Source organism: Lynx canadensis, chromosome A3, assembly GCF_007474595.2.
Source record: "Lynx canadensis isolate LIC74 chromosome A3, mLynCan4.pri.v2, whole genome shotgun sequence".
NCBI classification, from domain to species: Eukaryota; Metazoa; Chordata; class Mammalia; order Carnivora; family Felidae; genus Lynx; species Lynx canadensis.
The window spans coordinates 107,204,213-107,227,142 of NC_044305.1; the positions used below are offsets into that span (position 1 = coordinate 107,204,213).

Here is a 22,930-nt window from a genome sequence, read left to right on the forward strand (position 1 = left end):
CCACCTATGTAACAGGGCATAGATCTCACCCCCGGGGGCCACAGCGGTCCCAACCTGTAGCTCCATCAGCCAATTCTGGCCACTCTGCCCGCTGCAGGGCTGAGAAACGAATGTTCAGTGCAGTCAATCAGGCCTTCATTTCTGGGAATGATGGTGCTAATGTTTGCCAGGCCAAAACGAAGCCAACTTTCCGATCTCTCTTCCTAAGTTGGGGTACTTCCTGACAGCTAAGTGAAGCAGGAAGAAATGGTGTAAGTGGTAAATTGGGAGAAAACGTCACCGGGGCCAGCTGGGAGTAGCCGTGATGCCCTCTTACATACTTCTGGAGGTCCATGTGTTGCCAGTTCAACCTTCATAACATCACAGTAACATGCAGCTTGGTGAACACCTAGCATGAGCGTGTGACACCAACCATTTGTTTTGCCTTTGTCTTGTGTTCCCACAGGAAGATCATTACCATTAGAATATTTGACCGTGAGGAATATGAGAAAGAGTGCAGTTTCTCCCTTGTGCTTGAGGAACCAAAATGGATAAGAAGAGGAATGACAGGTGTGAGAGTATACAAAGACATACCAGCGAGAAATTGTACTCTTCTCTCTCCGTGTCTCCTACTCTCACACTTAACTCTCTCCTCTTCCTCGGCTCCAAGTACTATCCTTTATTTCCTTGGAAGCTTTAGCAATTTCATCCCCCTCCCTCATTCATAAGTGCACCAAGAAATGCCCCCTCTCTTCAGGAAACGCCCACTAACCTGGATTGAAGCGCAGACTTAAGAAATACAGTAAGAGATTTCTGTAAATCAGAAGTGATGATCTAAAAGCATGATTTCTGTGTTCAGTTATTAACTATTCAGGGATTGTTCTAAAATGTGCTGCTGACTACCAAATCTCCCCTTGAACATTAGTCATAAAAACTTAGTGATAATGCTTATTAGTAATGACTAATAAGTAATGACTTATAACTAATGCCATTATTCTAATGGCAACTAATAGGAACTTTTGAGATAATTCAGTAATTAGGCTCCTTTCCACAACCCAGTTTTCAAAAAAATAGATATTTAATAAGAGCAAAGACCCTTGAAGAATACTGTTGTACACATTGTAGCATCCATTTGGCCTAAGATTTTTCATATCATCAAATATGACATTTCCAAGGGACAAGAGGTAGACACGAATTTAGGCCTTGCTTAAGGCCTAGCCAGCCTTATGCTCCAAAATGTTTTGATCCTTATAGAATTGACAGTTTTCTAATATATATAGTAAAAAGGAAAAATAAATAGCAGTATCCTTAAAGCTAGATTTTTTTTAGTTGATTTGTACTTACATATTTTTAGAAAATATTTGAACAAAGAAGCCAATTTCTTTGTGCTCTTTGATTTTATATCTATTTCCATGGCCTAGTTTTCATAAGGAAGGACAGGAATTTTATACCACCCTTAAAGATAACATTTTGTTCTGAATTATCACAAGGGCTTCATATAATTACCCTCTACTAGTGGCAATTTTAAAGGGATTATGTAAATGAGCATTCTACACATTAATAGCTCTTACTCACTGCATACAAACATGCATGCAGTAGCATAGGAGATGATTAGACCACTTGGTAAGAAATTTATACTTTTACATGTAAGAAAAAAAAATCAAATATAGTCTATTCCTATATAGACTCAACATTTGGGGGAATTTGATCTCACATTTGTAAGAACTCACAGACTTCAGAGTCCATCAGGAAAAAAAAAAAAAGTGTATGTCCTGACTTAATCATGTCCCAAAGGAACATTTTGGGGACTCATTTTAATGCGGTCTATTTAATATGCTCCATAGGCAGTAGGCAGAAGGAAAAGACACTTTAGAAAACTGAGCTGATTTCTTACAAAGATGGGATCAAAAATGCCTCATTAACATACAGAAAAAAAGCACTTACTTCTAAATGTATTCCTCCAAAACACTGTCTTTTATCTAAAGGAAGAGCATCTTAGATACAGCTCTTTCAATGGCCATTTTAGTAAAATATGCCGTCATGTGAAAGCAAATTAAAATTCCTTGATAGCACTATCTGGTTTCGCACCCTTCCAAGTGGATTCTTGTCACTATATGTGAAATTACTGACTTGTTTTAGAAAGTATCCTCTAATGCCACTACCATTAGCAGGAAAACAGGGCTGAAAACGTAATTGTAGCATTCTCCTCCACAACTCCTGAAGTAATTGGTATATGTTTAGCTAGGTAGCTTTCACCAAAATAAAGCGCCACTGTTTAGTCTGGGTTTAAAGCACATAACCTGGAAGATAAATCACGGATGTCCCACCCCACCCCACCTCCACCTGCCTTGTCGGTTTCCATGAAGTTACAGGTCCACAAGAAGTAGTGTGATCGTGCACTTATAATATGCAGAAGTCATAGATAAGGACACACACATAAGTGCTAATTCCTGGGACTCAAGTTTTGAAGGTTTAAAAAAACATAAGCATCCCTTGATGGCCAGTGAATACCAAATAAGTAGAACCGCCAGAGAGGGCTTTACCTTGTGCCAAAGTCTCCGTCAGGCAGGGCAGCCAAAATAGAATTTCTTGAGATGTTCTATCTATCGTCATTGAACGACAGGTATCAGACCTGAGATCCTGGATGATTTAAGACTCCCGTATGTTGAGTTCAGTAACTCTCTGGCAATATGTAATGAGGAAGACTCAGTCAAATAAAGTTAAGATTAACTCCGTAAAATATTTCTACCGTGTGTGGTAAACTGGATACGTATAGTATATGTAAACATATACAGTAGAAATGTTTTATGAAGTCCCCAGGTGAACTGTACACATATATAATCAACCACACACATTTGCAAAAATTAGCGTTGGGATTGTTTATTTGAAAATATTCCCAATGCCACATTTCCTTGGGGTGCACCCATGTTAGCAGTGGCCCCCTACCACTGTAATCAAATCTGCCTGGATTTCTTTCTGCTGATATTCCTCTTACTTTCATTATTCATCTGGTCTCTTATTCTGTGTTTGTCTTTGTCTGTTTCTTTCACAGCCCTGTTACTGAATGAGCTTGGTAAGCATTTCATTTCTTGCATTTCCTTTCCATTTTTCTAAGTTATTTTCCATGAATGTCAGGTGATACAGTACCTTTCTGACTCTTCTTTTATTTCTGTTGGTTTACTAGCCATATTGTTGTGTAGGGCCGCTGGCCTCATTTTTGTGTAGTTCGGATAGTTTATATTCCATTTTTAGTTCAGTGCAGTCTCTTTAAAAACCAGCGGTTGCTTAGGTATGCACAAGAATTAAATTTGTGCACTAAGCCTCATAATCTTCAAAGAATGAGTAGCGATTAAATCATGTGCAGATGTTTTCAGTTTTTTCTTAATTGTGAATATAATTTGGCAAGTTTCTGTATCTTAGATGGGTGGTCAGGCAGCCAATGTCACTGGCATTTGTTATTTAGATTGTAAGTTAAATAAATTGTAACATTTGTTCTTTTTTCTTTTTTAGGTGGCTTCACAATAACAGGTATGAATTTTTAAAGCTAATGACGTCAATTTTTTTTTTTTTTTGCTGTTTTCACCATGTGTTGTTTACATTTTTAAAAATCACTTCTCATTTTTATTTGCTTTTATGAAGGAAAATACCTGTACGGTAAGGCAGTTTTTTTTTTTTAATGTTCTTCACTTTCCCCCAAATGCCTTTAAAAATCAAACCAAAACCACATTTTAGGTAACCTGCGTTAACATTTAGCCGTGGCACATGGTGTGCTCTTGTTGACTTTACACATTTAACGTTTTACACATTAACAACGTGTGTGTTGTGTTCCTGTATATGCACATTTGTATGGAGAATCTGTAATTGTTCACATTTTGATACTGGTCGATTTATAAATGTTCACATAGCACTGATGATGTGCTGTGTACCCCTGCCAGATGCTCCAGAGTGCCAGAATAAATAAGACAATTGCTGGCCTTAAGGAAACAGAGGAATTGACATCTAGGACCGCTCCATGGCCCAAGTTCAGGCCCCTATTAATACATGATGCCCGGTTAGCAGAGGACAGAGCAGTCCTTTCCCCTCACCCCACAGCACCAATCTGAGCCCCTGTTTGGGGACTTCAGTTTGAGCTTTATAATCATGGCCTCTTCGGATGCATTACAGAGTGTTCTATAAAAACCCAAACTGCGAGTCAAAAAGTTTAAAACTCTCAAATTCATACTGGTATCCAGCCTGTGTTGATTACATTAAACTATTCCAAACACTCTAAAGCTATTTTCTTGTGTACAGAAGGAAGATGTTTCCTTACGGCATCCTCCCTTTTGACCCTAAGCAATTCCTCACTTTTTCAGAATCATCTATGCAGATTTAGAGAGGGACAGAAATAATAAATGGTAGGTCTGATCTGTGTGAAGGTGAAGGTTGAAGATGTCTCTCAACGCATCCTAATGGCCATGACATTTTCAATATGTTGTGCAGATACCAACAGTGGCATTCTTTTTTTCCTGAAATCAGCTGAACCAAAATATTTAAGGGGGGAAATATTTCCAAAAATTTCCATTTTGCAAATGCTATGGTGGGGGAGTTGGGAATTAATTAAACCACTGTTCATATAAACTCATGATCAGGTCGTTCCAATATGATTCTGTCCAAAGTGGAACTTTCTGAATGCGAGCAATTTCACAGGGGGTCTTTGCTCTCTGCTTCTCCTCCCCGGACACGGCATTTAATGATAAAATAATCCATAGACTCTCAGAGACACAGACAGTGAAAAGGATAAAAATGCTAAAACAGGACAAGTCCTCACAGAGGGTTTTTAAAATCTGAACCATGTGAAGCTCTCCCCCCCCCTTCAAGTCTCCCCAGTTGTGCACTGCTGAAGATGCTGGTTTTGAATCCAAGTGTGGGAATTTGCATTTAGTTTTAAAACTTTTATCTTATTTTTCTCATCCCATGTTTGAACTCACTGAAGTCTTCTTGGAAATACTCTGCTCCTGGCACCCAATAAGTTGGTTGTCCTTGTGAGATTTGAGGGAGGTGGCAATTGGGCAAGGTAGCCTTCATGGATTCTGAAATAATTAGAAATTAAAAAGTCAACCATTGGAGAAATATTGTAGGGTCTAGCAGCACCTTAAGTCCTGTGCAGCCTGATAATGAGATCTTCACTAGAAAATCATTGGCTACATAGTGCCTTGTTAAAATACATTGATGTATTTAGCTATTTTCCTATTTTCCTGATAATTGACTATGTCAGGATTTTGCTTTTCGGGCCTTCCTTTTGTGTCACTTGAAGCACCCTCCCTTTTAAATATCTAGGTAATAACAGGATCCTAGTTTTATTTCCCCAGAAATTGTTCATATCATGTTCTAGAATATCCGTCCATTAATGCCCAACATTTCCTGCCTTGGACACATCTTGCGTTCAAGAGAACAGAATCACTCCTTCCAAAGATTTCTATCATTTCATGTACTTACTTCATTAAATCTTTCTTAAGGCTTTAATTTGAACTAGAGATTTTCTGTTCTTGCCCCCCTCTTCCCAACACTTGAAATTGATACAGTTAGAACAAGAGAATGTTCCAAAACTCTCTGGGAATCTCCACATTGGCAGGCCCCTCTCACTTTAGATGACCCTTCTTCTCCTGAGCTGGGTCAGAATACCTGGGATCCACACGCTATAGATGCCCTGGGGAAGGTTCTAAAATTTAGGTCTACACAGTGAAAAGCAGCTTTAAGCCTAAAGAACTTTCCTTTGAAGTCACTTTGAGGCTTTGAAGTCAAGGCTTTGAGATGCAAGGGCAGTAGAGAAGAATTAATCTAGCCCTTGGCCTCCGCCTGCAGCTTTTCTGTAGTCTTGTGCAGCTGAGTGTGAAAATCTAAATCTGAAGCAGAATATATGGAAATTGAAAAAGTCATTTGGTCCACAGCCCAATATATTTCAGAGATTTCATTAGTGGTGGACATTAAGTGCTGGAGGTGATTTTGGAATTTGCAAGTCTTTATGTGTTGCTCCTAGACCTTGCCTCATTGAAAGGCCCTTGTTGGGACCTATGATCTCATTCTCCCTTGACCTTTACGGCATAAAACATGATATCCTCCTATATGTTATAGCTCATTAGAGTTTGTAATTTGGTATACCATTTAATCTTCAACCTTACGAAGATATTATTGTTCTCACCTATATGAAGGAAATGAAGGTTGAAAGAGATTAATCAATTGATTAATCAATCTACCCCAAATCACCCATCTGGATTCAGAGCCTGGCCCTCTAATGATGAGTGTTCTAGAACCTTCATTTCCTCCCTTTCAACCTCTTCATTCCTACCTTCATCTTAACCCCTTTGCAATCCAAAGCCCAGCCATGTCTCATAAATGCCATCAGTGTGAATTCCAGTCAAATGAGCAATGAGGGGGACTCATTGCATGTGCATCACACTGCTTGTGATGTGAAACTAGAGCACATTAATTTGGATTGTTTAAAAAAAATTAAGTATTCTGGTTCAATCTGGAGAAGAGAGAGGCATGTGTGATTCCCTAAACAGGCAGCCATAGAGTTGTATATTAAAAGTCAATATACTTCTCTAAAAGTTGCTCTCCCAGTTAGATGATTCTCAGAATATAGTAGACTTAACAAGGTACGTGGCTTTTTAAGAAAGCCAAAGTATGAAAATTCTGACATTGTAACACACTTCAATCACTGCAGTACCTAGGGTAGAGGAACCAACCCTCTTCAATTTTAGCTTCATTTACAGTTGAGGAAACTGAGTGTCAGAGAAGAGAATGCTTTGCCCAAACTTAGATGGCAAGCATTTTGGCAAAAGTTGGCACCAAGTCGATTTCATCAATTCTCAGATCAGTTCTAGGTAGCTCTTGGTAGAAGTCAGTGGCAGGTGGATTTGGCAGTCGATTGAGCCAGAAGTTTAACAAAAACCCTAGGCCCAAATAACCCAAGAGTTACTGTGATGATGGTGTACCCTTGCAAAGCCTGCCAGTGAATAAAACATTCTCCTATTCAGACTGCCCAGGAAATAAATAAGCATGTTTCCAGATGCTATGTCACTAGACCCTCAAACAAACCTATGATGTGGATGGAGCAGGTACTATTATCCCCATTTACATGCGGGGAAACTGGGAAATAACCTGCTCAAGGTTATTGGCTATGTCATTGGCACCAGTAGGCTTCAAAACCAGGTTACCTGTCATCACACCAAGTGCTTTCCATTGTTTTGTGAGGCCTCTGGAAGCAGTCACTTGAAGGGCATGGACACTCCACCTCAGACGCTTGCAGGAATCTAGCAGCACCCCCTACTGAGGAGGGTGTGGTTCATTCACATAATCTGGCTTGGCTCCTAGAACACTTACTCCATTTATTTGTTCACTTCTGTGACCTCCGTAGGAGTAACGCAATCCCCAAACTAACACTGCTTGTGATGTGTGCATCTGGATGTGATGTTTAGCTTACTAATTCCACAAAGCTCTGGTAGCAAACCAGTGCATCCATTCTGCTGATTTTCTGCCTGTCCTTTTTGCTAGGCCAGCCTATCTTCCGGAAAGTTCATGCTAGAGAACATCCGATCCCTTCTACTGTAATCACCATTGCAGGTACTCATTGCATCATGGTTCTTGAAAACCACAATTTAGTTAGCTTGAAGTTAACTGCCTTCAAGTGTTCTTGAAGTCTTTAGACATGAAACAGTTTGGCCCCTGTCCCCTCTAGAACATTGCTAAAGGATACAGTGGCTTCTCTGCAGCTGGGAGTATGGTGGGTCATCAACAATAACACAAGCATATCCACACAGGACAGGATGCATAGTCAAGGGAGCAAATGGACCTGAAGAGAAGATTGACCCCATGGCCTCTCCCTCTCAAGTTTCAACATATTCCAGATTTCTCGCAAGTCTCGCTTCTCAAAATGGGTCTTTCATTCCAAGTATAATGAAGTTTCTTTAAAAGCAAGCTGTATTTCTTTCCAGAGCCTGCCTTTCTTGCCTCCAGGCAATGTGATGATAGCCACATACACACTGATGATAATACATCTGTGGGGAGTTCTCTAGAGGGAACATTGCCAAGGTGACCAGAGGACCACGCAGTCATCCCAAATCTACCGTAAGCATAGAGCCCAGGCATCATCTCCAAGTCTCTGGATGAGGACAGGGATATTCATTCCTCAATCATTGCCATCACTGGCTACTGTGGTAGAAACACTTCCTCCTGCCCCAGTAGGACTTTCCTATTCCTCATATCACACTTACCCACTCAATAATCATGATACCCAGACTTGACTGGTGGTTTTATCACAGGCTTGGTTTATGTCTTGTCAATACCGATTTTATGGGGTGCCTGGGTGGCTCAGTCAGTTGAGCATCCAACTTCAGCTCAAGTCATAATCTCATAGTTTGTGGACTTGAGCCCCAAATCAGGCTGTCTGCTGTCAGCACGGAGCCTACTTTGGATCCTCTGTCTTCCCCCTCTCTCTGCCCCTCTCAGCTTCGCACTCTATCAATCTCTAAAAAATAAACTCTAAAAAAATACTGATTTTTACAGTGAGTATGAATTACACATTTGATCTTTAAATTGTGTTGGTTGGTTAAGCCTATGATGTTATGTGATTTAGTATCAACTTCTCAATTAAATATGATGAATTTTAAAAGTATACTTGTATATGTATGCAGAGACAGAGACAGAGAATGAATTCTCTGACAAGCCAAACTAAAACTCCAGTATGTTATCACTGTGCATAAGTAAGGAGGTGAAACTGACTTGGCCAGAGTAAAATGGACTGTGTTTGATCCAGCATTCAAAATGAAAAGGAAACAAATATAATAGACCATCCAAACAAATTATGTTAAACTGTTTCCCCCAACCAATAAAAGATATCTCAAGAGAGGATTTTTTTTTTAAAGAGAGGACACTTTAATTCTTTCTTTAATTTTGAGAGAGACAGAGACAGTATGAGCAGCATGAGTGTGAGGGGAAGAGAGAGAGAGAGAGAGAGAGAGAGAGAGAGAGAGAGAGAGAATCCCAAGCAGGCTCCCCACTGTCAGCACAGAGCCTGATACAGGGCTCGAACTCAGGAAACCGTGAGATCATGACCTGAGCCGAAACTGAGAGTTGGACGCTTAACCGACTGAGCCATCCAGGTGTCCCCAAAGAGAGGACACTTTTTTTTAAATTTTTTTAATGTTTATTTATTTTTGAGACAGAGAGAGAGACAGAGCATAAACAGGGGAGGGGCAGAGAGAGGGAGACACAGAATCTAAAACGGGCTCCAGGCTCTGAGCTGTCAGCACAGAGCCCGACACGGGGCTCGAACTCATGGACCGCGAGATCATGACCTGAGCCGAAGTCGGACGCTTAACCGACTGAGCCACCCAGGCGCCCCAAGAGAGGACACTTTTTAAAAAAACAGACCAGTATTTGCCAGCATCAAAAATCTGTACCACAGATACTAATTTATCAATATCGTTGCAGAGCAACACTAGGATTTATCTAGTTGCTTCTTTTCCATCACATACAATTCTCTCTTAAATGTTCATGACATTTATTAAGTGCAAATAGCCCTGACCTTTCCATGACATTATGCCTTTGTGCTTGGACATCTGTCTGCCTGGAATGCCCCCTTCTATACCACCTTCTAGCCAACCTTACCACCAACTTCACCTGACAAGCTGCTCTGCAGGTTCCAAGGCCAATTTCAAATATTTCCTCTTTTCTGAAGGCTTCCCTGACTCCCTTAGACAGAGCAAGCTGCTTCCCCACCCTGATTTCTCAGCCTCACCTCGCTGCATTCTAAGCTCTCCCATCTCTATACCTCACTTCTCACGTGAACAACAAACAGGATCTTTATATGCATATACAGCAAATGTCAGGAACTAGTTACAGATATAATAGCACCAAACTAAGCATTTCATCCTGATCAGAAGGATGGAAAGATGACTAAAAAGGGAATAAATAACCGTTTTTAATCACTGTAATTCAATTTCATTTGCTACCATGTCCATTTGTTCAATGCCATGTTCCAAATAATTTCATTTTGTGAAATGTGGCATTAAACAATGTGACCACATCACCTTTCTTTTGTAGTTTCTCCAATTTTCTACATAAAGTGCCTTGAGTCCCATTTAAAACAACTTATCACTTATAAGTAAACTACGGAAAAGGAAGCCATAATAAATATTCTCTCTCCATGGTTTTGCAATTCAAATAATAATCCTGGCTGTTCTTCTGGAAAAATAATTTTTATTTGCTGTAAGTCTCTAAGACATCCATGTTCAGCCAAGGTTTTGAACAAAGACACTAAAAGAACCTACTGCTACGAAAACTACCAATAACATTATCCTGAGTTCAAGGATCAGAAAGCAAGGAATCAAAATACGATTGACTTGAGCACTGGGTAGACTAGACATCACATATCTCAGCTGACCACTTCCTTGACTACGTACACAATTTCAAGGACAAATCTGGAGGACACAAGTTGGAACCCTTTGCCTTCTCTTGGGTCATAACTTCCCAAGCCTGCTATAAAAATCTCTACTACTTCTGCAGTTAAAATTAATCTCCTTGCCCCTCTCCTTTGTATCTCTTAACATTTAGCACTTTCTGGTCAGTCCAAAATCACTTATTTTTTAGTCTCCGTGTAATTTCCTTGAGGCCACATAAGGACTGGGGATAGAAAAGCAGATTCTAAAATATTCTTTTAGGAAGACACTATTGAATACATACTAAAGCATTAATATGCTACATCCTGCTTTTGCCTTGGGTTGGTTTTGACACTTGGTATTTAAAATGCTAGCTAGCAGTATCCCTAGCCCATCTTCTCTGTGCCCTAGCAGTGAGCTGGCCTAGGAACTGGTTCTCTACAAAATTTGCTAGAGCATCAAATGGAACCATCACAGCAGGGCCCTCAGCAGAGGGAAAACTTGTCTTTGGAGGGAATGAGAGGTATGGACTCCTGCAGAAGCTGATGCCTAAATAAACACAAAAGGCAAGAAGACTGGGCTAGAAGTCCCTCCCTTTCTCGTGTTTCCTCAGTCAACAGATTCCTACCACAGGCAGTTTGCCTGGAAAGTTCTAGAAGCAAAGGGCAGAGGTCTTTCCATACCACCCATACAACTCCCTTGGAGATGAGGTACATTTGACTCAAGTAGCCTGTCTCGTTCTGGCATCCTAGGCCTGAAGGATAAGGAGGTAGAGTGATTATAGGAATGGTGTTTGCCATGTGCATGGCCTTTTTCAGTCTGAAATTTATCCTAATGACCTTCACATAGCGAGGAGCCAACTGTGAGCTTCCCCTCATTAGTGGACTCTCAAGTCCATTAACATTTTCTTAACACCCACTAGCCTTTCCTGGAGTGTAAGGAACCTGGTGGTTCTGGAAATAATCATGCTCACATGGTGAGTGGTATTAACTCCCAAAGGCTTCACCTTTGCCCCCCCGTTTACTTTAAGATGAGCGTGGTCAAGGTCTTCCTAACAAATCTCAACTTTGCACCACAGAGCGGAAGCACGAGGACACAGGCATCGTTGTGAAACACGGAATGGATGGTTTGCTTCTTAACTTGCAACAGGGGCTCTGGCTAAGATCAGAATCTCCCTTCAACCAATTTTTTGGCGCTGGGGCATTTTCTGTTGCCTCTGGAGAGTGGAGAGGAGGAGGCCAGATCCCTCCATCCCTTGTGTCACTCCAGCACTTTTCATTACGGTTCCTTTGGTCACCTGCTAAAGGAATGTATAAAAACAGTCAGGTGAACCAGCATCACAGGGGACAGCTGGGTGATCCCTCAGCACAGACAGCGTGCAGGCAGAGTCTTTCCCAGTGATATGCCCATACGAGCTGCTTTCCTGATCTGCACTTTGGCTTGTGCTCAGGTTGCGGGTCATTTACAGTCACCTGCTGTTAACAGTGATGTGATGTGAAGTGATGACACGCCAGCACTTCTCCCCTCCGGCCTTATGATCTCACCCAAGGGACTTTTAGTAGGTCATTAGGGCTTCCTTCCTTCTCGGTTTTCTTGTAGCAGAACCCAGGGATTTCCAAAGAAAATTGAGCACAGGGCTAACTTTCTTGCCCTTCCCTTTCACAGAGGAATGTGATGACAAGCAGCCGCTGACCAGCAAAGAGGAAGAGGAGAGGCGCATTGCAGAAATGGGGCGCCCCATTCTGGGAGAACACACCAAGCTGGAAGTGATCATTGAAGAATCCTACGAATTCAAGGTATGCTCACCGACGCTGCCCACGGGGGAGGCCAGGCCCATCTCGGGACCCAGACTGTCCAGACTGCCGTCAATGTCAGGAACTAGCTCATTAACTGAGAATTTTTTCAGGGCAGAACTAGAATTAGAAAGGTAGGGAACCAAGTGGTCCTGCAAACTGAACAGTATCAGAACCAGGGGCCAGTGGGTGGCATCTGTCACTGCCCAGGGTCAGAGGTGCCCCAAAGGGAGGACTTTGTCTGAGGGGAGAGCAAGGAAGAAGCAAAGGTGGATTCCAAGAGATTGTGATGTGTGGAGGAAACCAAGCTCTATTTGAAGAAGCCAGTGAATCCATTAGAAGCAAACCGTTCACACTGCAGACAGGAGGCTTTTGTTCTGGAGGGGGAATGGGAAGCTCTCCCTATAAAACATCCACCCCATTGACAAGTTCTCATTTATAATTAGTCCTCCTCTTCAGATCCTAGGACATTTTAGCACAGTCAACGTACTAAAGGTATATAGTGCCTGTGAGCAGAGAGTTCACAACTGAGCAGATGAAATTGGATTCCTGGTCCTCTGGATGATGAAAAGTCATTTTTCAGAAGTTAAGCAGATGGGCCTTAGGGTGAGCTTAGAATTTTGAGGCGAAACTTGCTGTCCATTTTAGCTGCTCCCGCTGTCCCTACTCTACCTCCCACCCGTCTCGTTCACACAGCCCTGACAGCTAAGACCCCAGGAGAGCCACACGCTAATTCTGGAGCGGGACATGAAAAGGAACCTCGTTCTCTGGTTTTCCAGAACTACAAACCCATGGTGCAGCTGCATCTTCCCCAATTATTTTTCAAAAGCAGACTCTGCTCCTATTTGGAAAACCAGAATGAGGATCCCAACAGGGACAATCAGGCCAGGACCTTAGAAGCCTCAGTATTTTATCTTGATGTTTCATAGTAGTGGCCTCTTTTCCTTTAGCTGGATCCATTAATTATTTTTTAAAATTAGTTCACAAATGGAGGTGCCTGAGAGGAGACAGGTAGAAGGGAAAATGTCTTTTTGCAATTGAAGTGAATTTTTTAAAAAAATAAAAAATGCAATTAAACGTTCCCCTTCAGGCTGCTGCAAATCTCTGTTTCTTTCACTCATTCCCATGCAAAGGAACAGGGGTAAACACTGGGACCGGTGCTTTCTGGGCAGACCCCAAGTATCGGAGCTCACCTGTTGTTTGATCTAGAACCTGCGGACTGACACACACATACACAGGTTCCCTGTGATCCCAGGGGTGCAGATACCTCAGACTGTCCATTTCCACGGACCAGTCTGTCCAGATGTAGCCAACCTCACTCTTCTTCATGCCCCCTCTTTTCACCTGGAATCAGAGCGCCTGGTGCCACCTGCTATAACGGAGATTCTACTACTTGGCATTTCTGGGCAAGTTTGCCCTCCATCCCTCCAGGGCTCTCATGGGGAATAATTGTATGGGACAGCCTGCCTTATGGGACAGCCTGCCTTATGGGACAGGCTTTATGGGACAGCCTGTCTCTCCTTTATGGGACAGCCGGCCTTCCCCTTCCACGCACCCAAGACTAGGAAGAGCAGTCACAGAAACTTTCTGCAGGAAGCATTGGACTGGGTGTGGCAGGGCACGGTCTTCCAGGCGGCAAAGCGTTCTTGGGTCCAAAGCTCTCTCTCGTAACCACCCCAATGACCTGGACGTTTGAAAGCTCCCCAGTCTCTTTACAGAAGTCCACTTGTTCGGGGTTCTTATCTTTCTAGAATAGCTTCCATAGGCTATTTCCTCCCGTCTCCTCAAAGTTCACCAGTAGTTAGTTACTATTAAAAGGAAAGGGAGGTTGAGGGCATGTTCCTGAAGTGCCCTCGAATATCAATATGATGTTATTCTTTTAAGAAATTTATTTTTCTAGGTCCATAGCTGTTTTTAAAGAACCTATTCAGAGCTCTTAGAACTATATGAGAGACTTGAATCTGGGTGGCACCTCACAATGTCCCACTCTGCGTTTGCCTGCTGGGTTCCTGTTTACTATTTTGTGACTAAGGGTTTGGCTTCCTGACACCCACTGCTGATGGTGAGGCTGTGACAACAGCCTACAGGTCCAGTGCAGTGAGAGTTCAAATTCATCTTACTTAGTGTCCCCTCTTCCCGTGGATCAAGGGAGGACACTTATGCAAATTAAGCCCTCGGAGGAAGCAGGCTGTCCCACAGTCCCCCAGAGTCAACGTGAACCAAAGTTTACAATCTACCCTGGGTTTTTCATACACATAAATTTTAACTTTCATTTATTTTAAAACATTGTTCTTTAGAGATGTTTCTTGAGGCAACTCTGTGTGTTTAACTATTACAGCAGTTTATCTCTTTAACTGTTTATCTCCCAGGTGATGGGATTCTCTGCCTTGGCATCAGAACAGAGGGCTCCTTTGGCGAGACCTTCCCCAAGTTTCCATTACAGTTAGGAAAAATCAAAGTCATTTCTTGTCATATCCTGCACAGAACTGTGAGTTGGCACCAGCCAAGACACTCAGTGTGCTTGATAAAATGGGGCTGAGTCCAGAGAGAAAAGACATGCCTGTCCTGTGCCTGAAGATACTGTGGCCAAGAGCAGTGACGGTCACAGCGGTTATCAGGGTGCTAGCAGTTCTAGACACAAGGCTAGGGCGGAAAGGTCACCACCCTAAGGAAAACATCTAGCAAGGAACGATGTTGAAAATACAGAGTGGGCCAGTTGGAGGTGGGCCCTTTCATGCTTATTATCATCTCCATGTTCGGATGACTCTCGTTGAACTAACACACTTGATGTTCCGACTGAGCTTTGGCCTTCTGTACAGGCTGCTCAGATCACATTTTCTTCACTCCCAGTTGGCTGAGAACTTGCTCGCTCTCTCTCTCCCAAGCCATAGTCAGTTGACGTGCATTGCATTAAACGTGTATAGATGTTGACCTGAGACAAATAATATGTGTTTTCTGCCTCTTTGCAATTAGTGGGGATTCGAGGATGCTCTGACAGTAAGTGTGGATATGTGTGGTAGACTAGTCCACGCGATAGTCTCTCTGGGCAGGGTACCCTCATGTCCTGGGAGTGACCCTTCTCCCTGTAGTCGCTATGATTGGTGGTAGTGCTTTGGGTGTATCTGCCTGCTTGGTTCTCCTGTGAATGTTTGGCTGTTGTTGTTGTTACCTTAACTGACATTTAGAAAGTTAGAGGGTGCTCACTGTAGAAAGCCAAGTGCTTAAAAAGAAGTCTAAGAGTTGGGGCGCCTGGGTGGCGCAGTCGGTTAAGCGTCCGACTTCAGCCAGGTCACGATCTCGCGGTCCGTGAGTTCGAGCCCCGCGTCGGGCTTTGGGCTGATGGCTCGGAGCCTGGAGCCTGTTTCCGATTCTGTGTCTCCCTCTCTCTCTGCCCCTCCCCCGTTCATGCTCTGTCTCTCTCTGTCCCAAAAATAAATAAACGTTGAAAAAAAAAAAATTAAAAAAAAAAAGAAGTCTGAAGAGAGAAAAAGAAGTCTAAAGAGAAAAGTAACAGGGAGGGGAATCTAGCGCAACATCAATTGCAATGTGCCCTAAACCATATGAATTAAACTTCTCTTGTCTCGCCTTTTCTTGTTTGCAACAGAAGTAGCGTTAGAGTGGCTTCTCTAACAGCCGCCAGGCTGACAAAATCAGTAGCCACAGAAAAATCCATTTATTGATGATCCTGCAGCAGAATTCTTGGGGCTCTGCTCTCTGGCTGCATTTCATTGATAAACCAAAGCACAATAATAACAGTTTTTAGTTCCATAATCTATCTGCCAATTCCAGCTATTCAGAAACGTGTAATGCTGAGCAGGCCATATACTAATTCAGTTATAGACAGGATGCCACAGTTGAAGCCAGGAAAGAAGCAAGTTCATGAAGCATTCAAGGGGAAGGGATGGGCTTCTGCAACGTCTGCTCTTCTAAACACTGAGGCCATTCTTCACTGGCCATTAGGCAGTGAAAGAGGCTCGAATTTGCTATGAAGCAATTTCTATTTCTGAATGGTTCCAGCCAAGGGCTATGCTCATTTGCATAATCATAACAGTGTTTGATGTCAATACTGTTGTTCTGAGCCTAACATCCCCTACCCTTCGTAGAACTCTGGGGTTTCAAAATCACCAGATTTTGGAAATCTTAGATTTCCCAAGGCTTTAACCAACCCAACAGTTATCTTATTCTTTCCAACCCTTCTAGAGTACCGTGGACAAACTTATTAAGAAGACAAACTTAGCCCTTGTGGTTGGGACAAACAGCTGGAGAGAGCAGTTTATCGAAGCCATCACTGTCAGCGCTGGTGAGTACCTTTCTCTGCATGCTGTAAATGACAACGGCCCACACTGAGCTTGCTTTTCCTACTGGGACCACTTGGTCTATGTCAAAGCACCAATGACCTTCCAGGGTAAAATTAAAAGAGGAATAAATGTTTTGGTAGCATACCTGCACATTTCAGAGACTGCCTCGGACTTTCTAGATGAAGCACATGTCTTCAAACATGGCATTCTTCTCCATCTACACTGTGTCTTTCTTTCTGGAAATAGACAAGATAAACGTAAAGGCGTTTAAGGCTTTTGTGTCTCTAATTCACAGACAGCCAATCACGAAGTCTTTGTCCGGAAATTTCCCTGAAGCAGGAGAAGTGGCCAAATGAAGGTCACTACGGAAGGAGCAAAATGCTAGGTGGGAGAAGGTGACATTAAGACACTTTATCACTACCATCTGTATAATTTTACACTCTCTTCAACCGTGTCTAACAGATCAGCGTTTGCACTGGCTCTAGAAGTGCAAAGGAAAATCCTACCAAAACGAAGTTGTTTTCAAACTCAAGGAGTCAGAGACCCGAGGGAATTAAATATAGAAAGAAAGGTCTTTTTCTTGTCTTCTCAAACCTTGTCCACTGTCTATATGATCGTATAAAGACAGAGGAAAGCCCCTCTCAAAGATGCATGAAAGCAACACCATTGTGGGATTTCCCCCCTTAATCCTTCCGTTCCATCTTGACTGGTTCTTTCTCTTTAGCACTCCCCACAGGTCCATCTTCTACTGTTGCAGCTATTGAACAAGACTAGAATGTTCTAAATAGTGATTCCCACTGAAAAGTATGGAACCAACATCACTGGCCGTTAGGTCGTGACTGCTAACACAACCCCCTCTTTCCAATCTGCAGTAGAATAATCTGACAGATGCTCCGAAGTGGGAACAGAGGGTGGTAGGATTTTTGTGCCTCTTTGTTATTAATGCTGTTTATAATCACACTTTGGTTTCTTGCAATTGAGTAAATAAAGGAAACTTATGAACCTTAAATAATGGGAAATTGCTTGGAGAGTAGATTTGGAATTTACATGCAAATTCTCCTTGGGGGAGGGGAAAACTCCCTGTGTTAGCCCCTTGGGGCTGCCTTTACCAAGTACCAGAGACTGGGTGTCTTTTTTTTTTTTTTTTTAATTTTTTTTTTTTTCAACGTTTATTTATTTTTGGGACAGAGACAGAGCATGAACGGGGGAGGGGCAGAGAGAGAGGGAGACACAGAATCGGAAACAGGCTCCAGGCTCCGAGCCATCAGCCCAGAGCCTGACGTGGGGCTCGAACTCACGGACCGCGAGATCGTGACCTGGCTGAAGTCGGACGCTTAACCGACTGCGCCACCCAGGCGCCCGAGACTGGGTGTCTTAACAAACAAGCTCACAGTTTAAGAGGCTGAGAAGTCCAAGATCAAGGCACTGGCAGATTTGGTGTCTGGTAAGACCTTGCTTCCTGGTTCACAGACAGGAACTTCTGTCTTCTGACTTGTCCTCACATTGAGGAACAGGCAAGAGAGCTCTCTGGGATCTTTTTTATTTTTTATTGTTTTTTAAGTTTACTTATTTATTTTGAGGGGGGGGGAAGAGAGAGAGAGAGATCAAGCAAGGGAGGGGCAGAGAGAGGGAGAGAGAGAGAATCCCAAGCAGCCTCTGCACCATCAGCACAGAGCCCGTTGCAGGATTAAAACTCATGAACCATGAGATCTTGACCTGAGCCAAAATCAGGAGTCAGACGCTTAACCGACTTAGCCACCCAGGCACCCCTGGGGTCCTTTTTATAAGGGCTTTATCCTCATGGCCTAATCACTTCCGAAAGGCGCCACCTCCTAATACCATCATATTGGGGATTAGGTTTCAACATATGAATTTGGGGGTGGGGGGCACAAACAGTCTACAGTACTCGCTCACTATGTCTTATGTTTTTCTTTAAACCAAACATTAGTATCTGAGGCATGAGCTTTATACTCCCTCTTCAGAGTCAAAAACTAAAAGGACAAAAATGCTTGAATAAGAAATTGCTGATGAGACCAGTTGAAAACATTAAAAATAATGAAATTATTTTATGGGCTTTGTTACAGCAGAATCGAAACGTTAAAAACATTAAAAGTAGCATAAACTTTAATGAACCATTCCCAATGGTTCACAGGTCTCCTTTGGCTGCAGACGTATGAGCATTTATATAATGGTCAGAAGCTGGACATCATTAATTCATTTTTCTACATGTCCATCATTGTTCTTGGTGGAAGAGATACGACAGCACAGGAAACAGACAAATACCCCAGCCCAAGTGGAGCTTATATTCTACCCAAAGAGGCAGCAAATAAGGCAAACAAAATCAAGTGTGTGTATGACAATGAGCTTATCATGGAGAGCAACAAAGCTGTGGAGAGAGATGAGAAATATACGTGAGGCTACACTCAACTGTGGCCAAGAAGACACCATCAATAGACACATTAGCCATGCATCTTCTTTTCGAGCAGTGGAGTGGGTTTGTGTTCGTTTATTCACACATTTTTGTAATTCACAGGGACCAGCACACACATTTAATGGCCAGTCCTTCACAGTGGCAAAAGGGCAGCTTAGAACGGTGAGAGAGATTTTGCCACACACAAGACCAAAGTTGTGATCCTGGTCAGAATAGGTATACAGCAAACCAACTATAAAGACGCTAATGCTTCCTTACTTTCAAGGGGCATATTTGGTTTGCAAACACTTTCATTTATAACGTTGAATTAAATCCTCTCAAAATCGTACGTGAGAGGTGTTACGATTACCCTGATCTTCTAGAATCTGAGCCTTGGTGAGGCAATATGTCTTTGGAACAATGCTCAGAACCCCAGTCTTCCAAATGCTAGTCCAGTGGGCTCTCTACTACCCTTAAGAAGGAGAAGTTTCAAAATGAGTCAAATTGCTCCCTCCGCACCTCTGTCTGCTTGAGGGACTCTGGTTTTGCCCCCTCTCTTGGTGCCATGGTTTCAGCACTCTCACGATGGGACCGACTCCTGCCCAGATCCTTTGAACTGTTGTTAATGAATGAAATACAAAACCTCTCGAGTGTTCTTATTTGTCATGCAGCATGTTGTGTTTTATGTTACTAAATGACTGCTTGGGAATAACACAAAATTGCTCAGACGTTTGCAGGCCGCTGGGTAAATTGACCTTATTTACAATTTTGAGACAAAAATATCAGAAAAGCAAACCCATATTTTTTAAGCACTAAATTATTAGAAGGGCAGTTAGAAAGCTCAATATTTGTCATTATGATTAAATTTAAGTGTCTAAAGAATGTTAATGTTCTTCGGTTGTTAAATGGACAATAAAATTTGTAAAGCGGTATTGAAAACAGACTTTCATTGGATTTTAAGATTTCATTGCAAAAGAGTTGAGAATCAGAACCGTTTGCCTTATTAAAATATCAAATTGCTGTTAAACGGCTCTACTGAGACGCTTTTTCCTATGCAATTTTCTGTGCAAAATTGAGTCTATCTATCTTGCCAAACAAATAATAATTTTGGAAATAGGATTTTACTTCTGTTTCTCACTGATTATGTTTAAATTAGTTTCGAGGTAACCCCCCGGCAGTCTTCTTGTTCCCCTGCTTTTCCTTAACTTCAGTTCCTGGGCTCAGTACCTGGGCTTCCCATAACCTGTTTCTGGGAACCAAGTTCTTAGAGTCTGACATTTGAAGAGTTCAAGGATTCATAAGTCTCCAGAGATGAGGTAGGGTCTAGACAGTCTCGTCCCCGTGGTGGTCCTTCTGTCGCCTCCTGGGTGGGATACCCTCAGCAGTAGCATGAGGCAGTTAAGCGACCGTCGGGTGCTTCTAAGACGTGTCAGCAGACAGATGCTCTTCGACGAGAGGCTAGCACTCACTGCCATGTCCAGTATGAACTGTCCCCATGTCCTCCTCCTTCCCAGTGTCTCCATCCAGGCAGAATGGAGGGCCGACCTTAAGAAAATGTGTACCAGCTGGGATATAGAGGAGAAACGGTTAGGTCAAGGAAGATGGCAGACTCCATCTGGGTGAAGAGAACCAGATGCCAGTGCCCCAACTCCACAACCACCATATTGTTGTTCTTCGCAGCAGTCCTGGGCCATGGTGAGGTGAAGGAGAGTGGTTGCAAGCCTGGCTTTGGAGTCAGATGTGGATTTGTGTCCCAGATCTCCAGAAATTCTCTGGGTGATTCTGGACAGATTACCTCCCCTCTAAATCTCTGTTCCCTCAAACGTAAAGCAGAGATAACTAGTCCTCACCTGTGGAGTTGCTATAAGGATTAGTCAAGGCAATTCATCTTTTCGTGAGGGCTGTTTCTACACTTAGATACCAGAGTCGGTTGTTTGGGAGACAAATCTTGTTGAAGAGTCTCCAACATGACCAAATTTTGTGTGAATACAGTCGATTCAGTTTAATTGCTGAAATGGCGAAGTGACTAAAAACCACCGTCCCTTTTGTAGTGAGTATCAGGCACACCACTGAATAGGTAAAAAACTGAGATTCAGAAAAGCAACAGAACTTGCTCAAGAAGCAAGGCTGGTAAATGGCAGCGCCACGGTACAGGTCAGCCCAGGATTCTCTCCAGTGTGAAGGGTTCACTCACTCGCTGTACCTGGGGACTGAGTCTGTGCCCGTGCACACACACACGGATACACGTATGGAACACACATCTGGTAGGGGATATCTGATATGCACAGACATGCACGTGTGTGCACATGAACACACAGGGACGCGCAGACGTGTGCACACACAGATACGCACAACGCGTACAGACACACACGTGTATCTTACACAGCATGTATCTTTCGTCATTTGGATAATTGAGCCCAGCTTAAAATATGAAGGGTTTTTTCCCTTTAATATTCGTTAAGTCTCCCTAAGCCTAGTTTATAGGCCCATAGGGAGGATACACCAGCCAGTTCCCCAAACAAGAAGTATGTTTGCCTACATGCATCCATAGACTTCTCCTGCCTCGTAATTTGTGACCTTCTTTTTTTTTTTTTTTTTTTTTTTTTTAATTTTTTTTTCAACGTTTTTTATTTATTTTTGGGACAGAGAGAGACAGAGCATGAACGGGGGAGGGGCAGAGAGAGAGGGAGACACAGAATCGGAAACAGGCTCCAGGCTCTGAGCCATCAGCCCAGAGCCCGACGCGGGGCTCGAACTCACGGACCGCGAGATCGTGACCTGGCTGAAGTCGGACGCTTAACCGACTGCGCCACCCAGGCACCCCGTGACCTTCTTTAAAGAAAGTCAACACGCTGCCCTCTCTCTTATCTGGTAATTTTGGGGATCCAGCACTAGGGATTTTTCCGGAATTCTTTTACTACTTTTGACATAGAGTTTGCATATCCGACATAGTATCTGCTGGCATCCTCATAACAAAGGAACACTCCAAGGCGGCAAAAGAAAAAAAAAATCCTTCTTGCGGTCTCGGTTCTGTATCTTACCAGCTATAAAACCTTGACGAAGTATTTAACCTTTCTGAATTTTCGTTTCAGCAGCAATGGAATGAGAGGGTTGGACTAGGCAAGTTCTAAGAAAGACCCCATCCAGTATTGAAATTTGGGAGTTCTGTCAGCAGACGGCATAGTGTTAGAGTACCCCTGACAGCATTGTGTTTCACGGCCCACCTGATTTCAGCAATGGAAACCTCTATTCTTCCCACCCACCCGGCTTAAGTTAGCTCTTCTGCACAGTTAACAGTATACGGTCCACACCCATTCTCCCAAAAGGAAAGGGACGGGAAGATAGTCTTTAAAGTGTAGCCTCAAAGAATCTAAGTGAGATGATGCTTTGAAAGTGCTGAATTTTCTTCATGCTCCTTAATGGGAAATCAGAAATGTCTGTGAAATCTGTAGGACAGACATTCAAAACTCGGCCAGGCTGGTGGATGCGGCTGGCCTGTCCACACTCACTCCACTTCACAGTAGACTACAACCAGAGACCCGACTTCAGCTACAGAAGGAGGGCATGCTCTCCCAACGCCTACCAAGCCAGTGTGGAAACTAGTTCGGGTTTGGGGGACGCTTCGTCATCAACTCATCATCCATGCATGCTATGTGGAGAAATAAGTGTTCTCAATTCAATTGAATTATTTCATAGCAAAAACTGTCAACTCTGGTGCCCCAGACAGTAATTCACTTGAAAATACTGTCAACTTGACGACAGACCCACTCCATAGGCTTAAATGAAAATAATAAAAATGGTGCCTCAAGTGGGCATGGGATTGCCATGCAATCTGGTCTAAGCAGGAATCATGCTAGCATCTCTCCTATTACTGAACACCGTTAAGGAAGAGGCACTCTCATTACTTAATGTGTTAACCCTGGGTCATTTGAAAATCCCATTTAAGCAGTTTAAAAAAGTGCTGCTGGGTCAAGTTTGGCACAGCTTCAGCATAACTATAAGACAATCAGAAGGAAGGAAGGAAGGAAGGAA

General features: G+C 42.9%; 1 protein-coding gene across 12 annotated transcripts in view; it reads left to right on the top strand.

The window, feature by feature from the left end:
* The window catches only part of SLC8A1 (solute carrier family 8 member A1), a 385,679-nt gene that overhangs the window by 318,754 nt on the left and 43,995 nt on the right, over positions 1–22,930 (top strand). For 5 of the 12 annotated variants that reach the window (XM_030311225.1, XM_030311226.1, XM_030311229.2 and 2 more), the window contains 6 exons: positions 3,032–3,052; positions 3,490–3,507; positions 3,619–3,633; positions 7,513–7,581; positions 12,063–12,193; positions 16,391–16,490. In XM_030311225.1, coding sequence (XP_030167085.1) covers positions 3,032–3,052; positions 3,490–3,507; positions 3,619–3,633; positions 7,513–7,581; positions 12,063–12,193; positions 16,391–16,490 — 354 coding nt within the window. Of the gene's footprint in view, positions 1–445; positions 550–3,031; positions 3,053–3,489; positions 3,508–3,618; positions 3,634–7,512; positions 7,582–12,062; positions 12,194–16,390; positions 16,491–22,930 lie in introns of all 12 variants that reach the window. The other 7 variants (XM_030311230.1, XM_030311233.1, XM_030311231.1 and 4 more) reach the window with 4 other exon arrangements.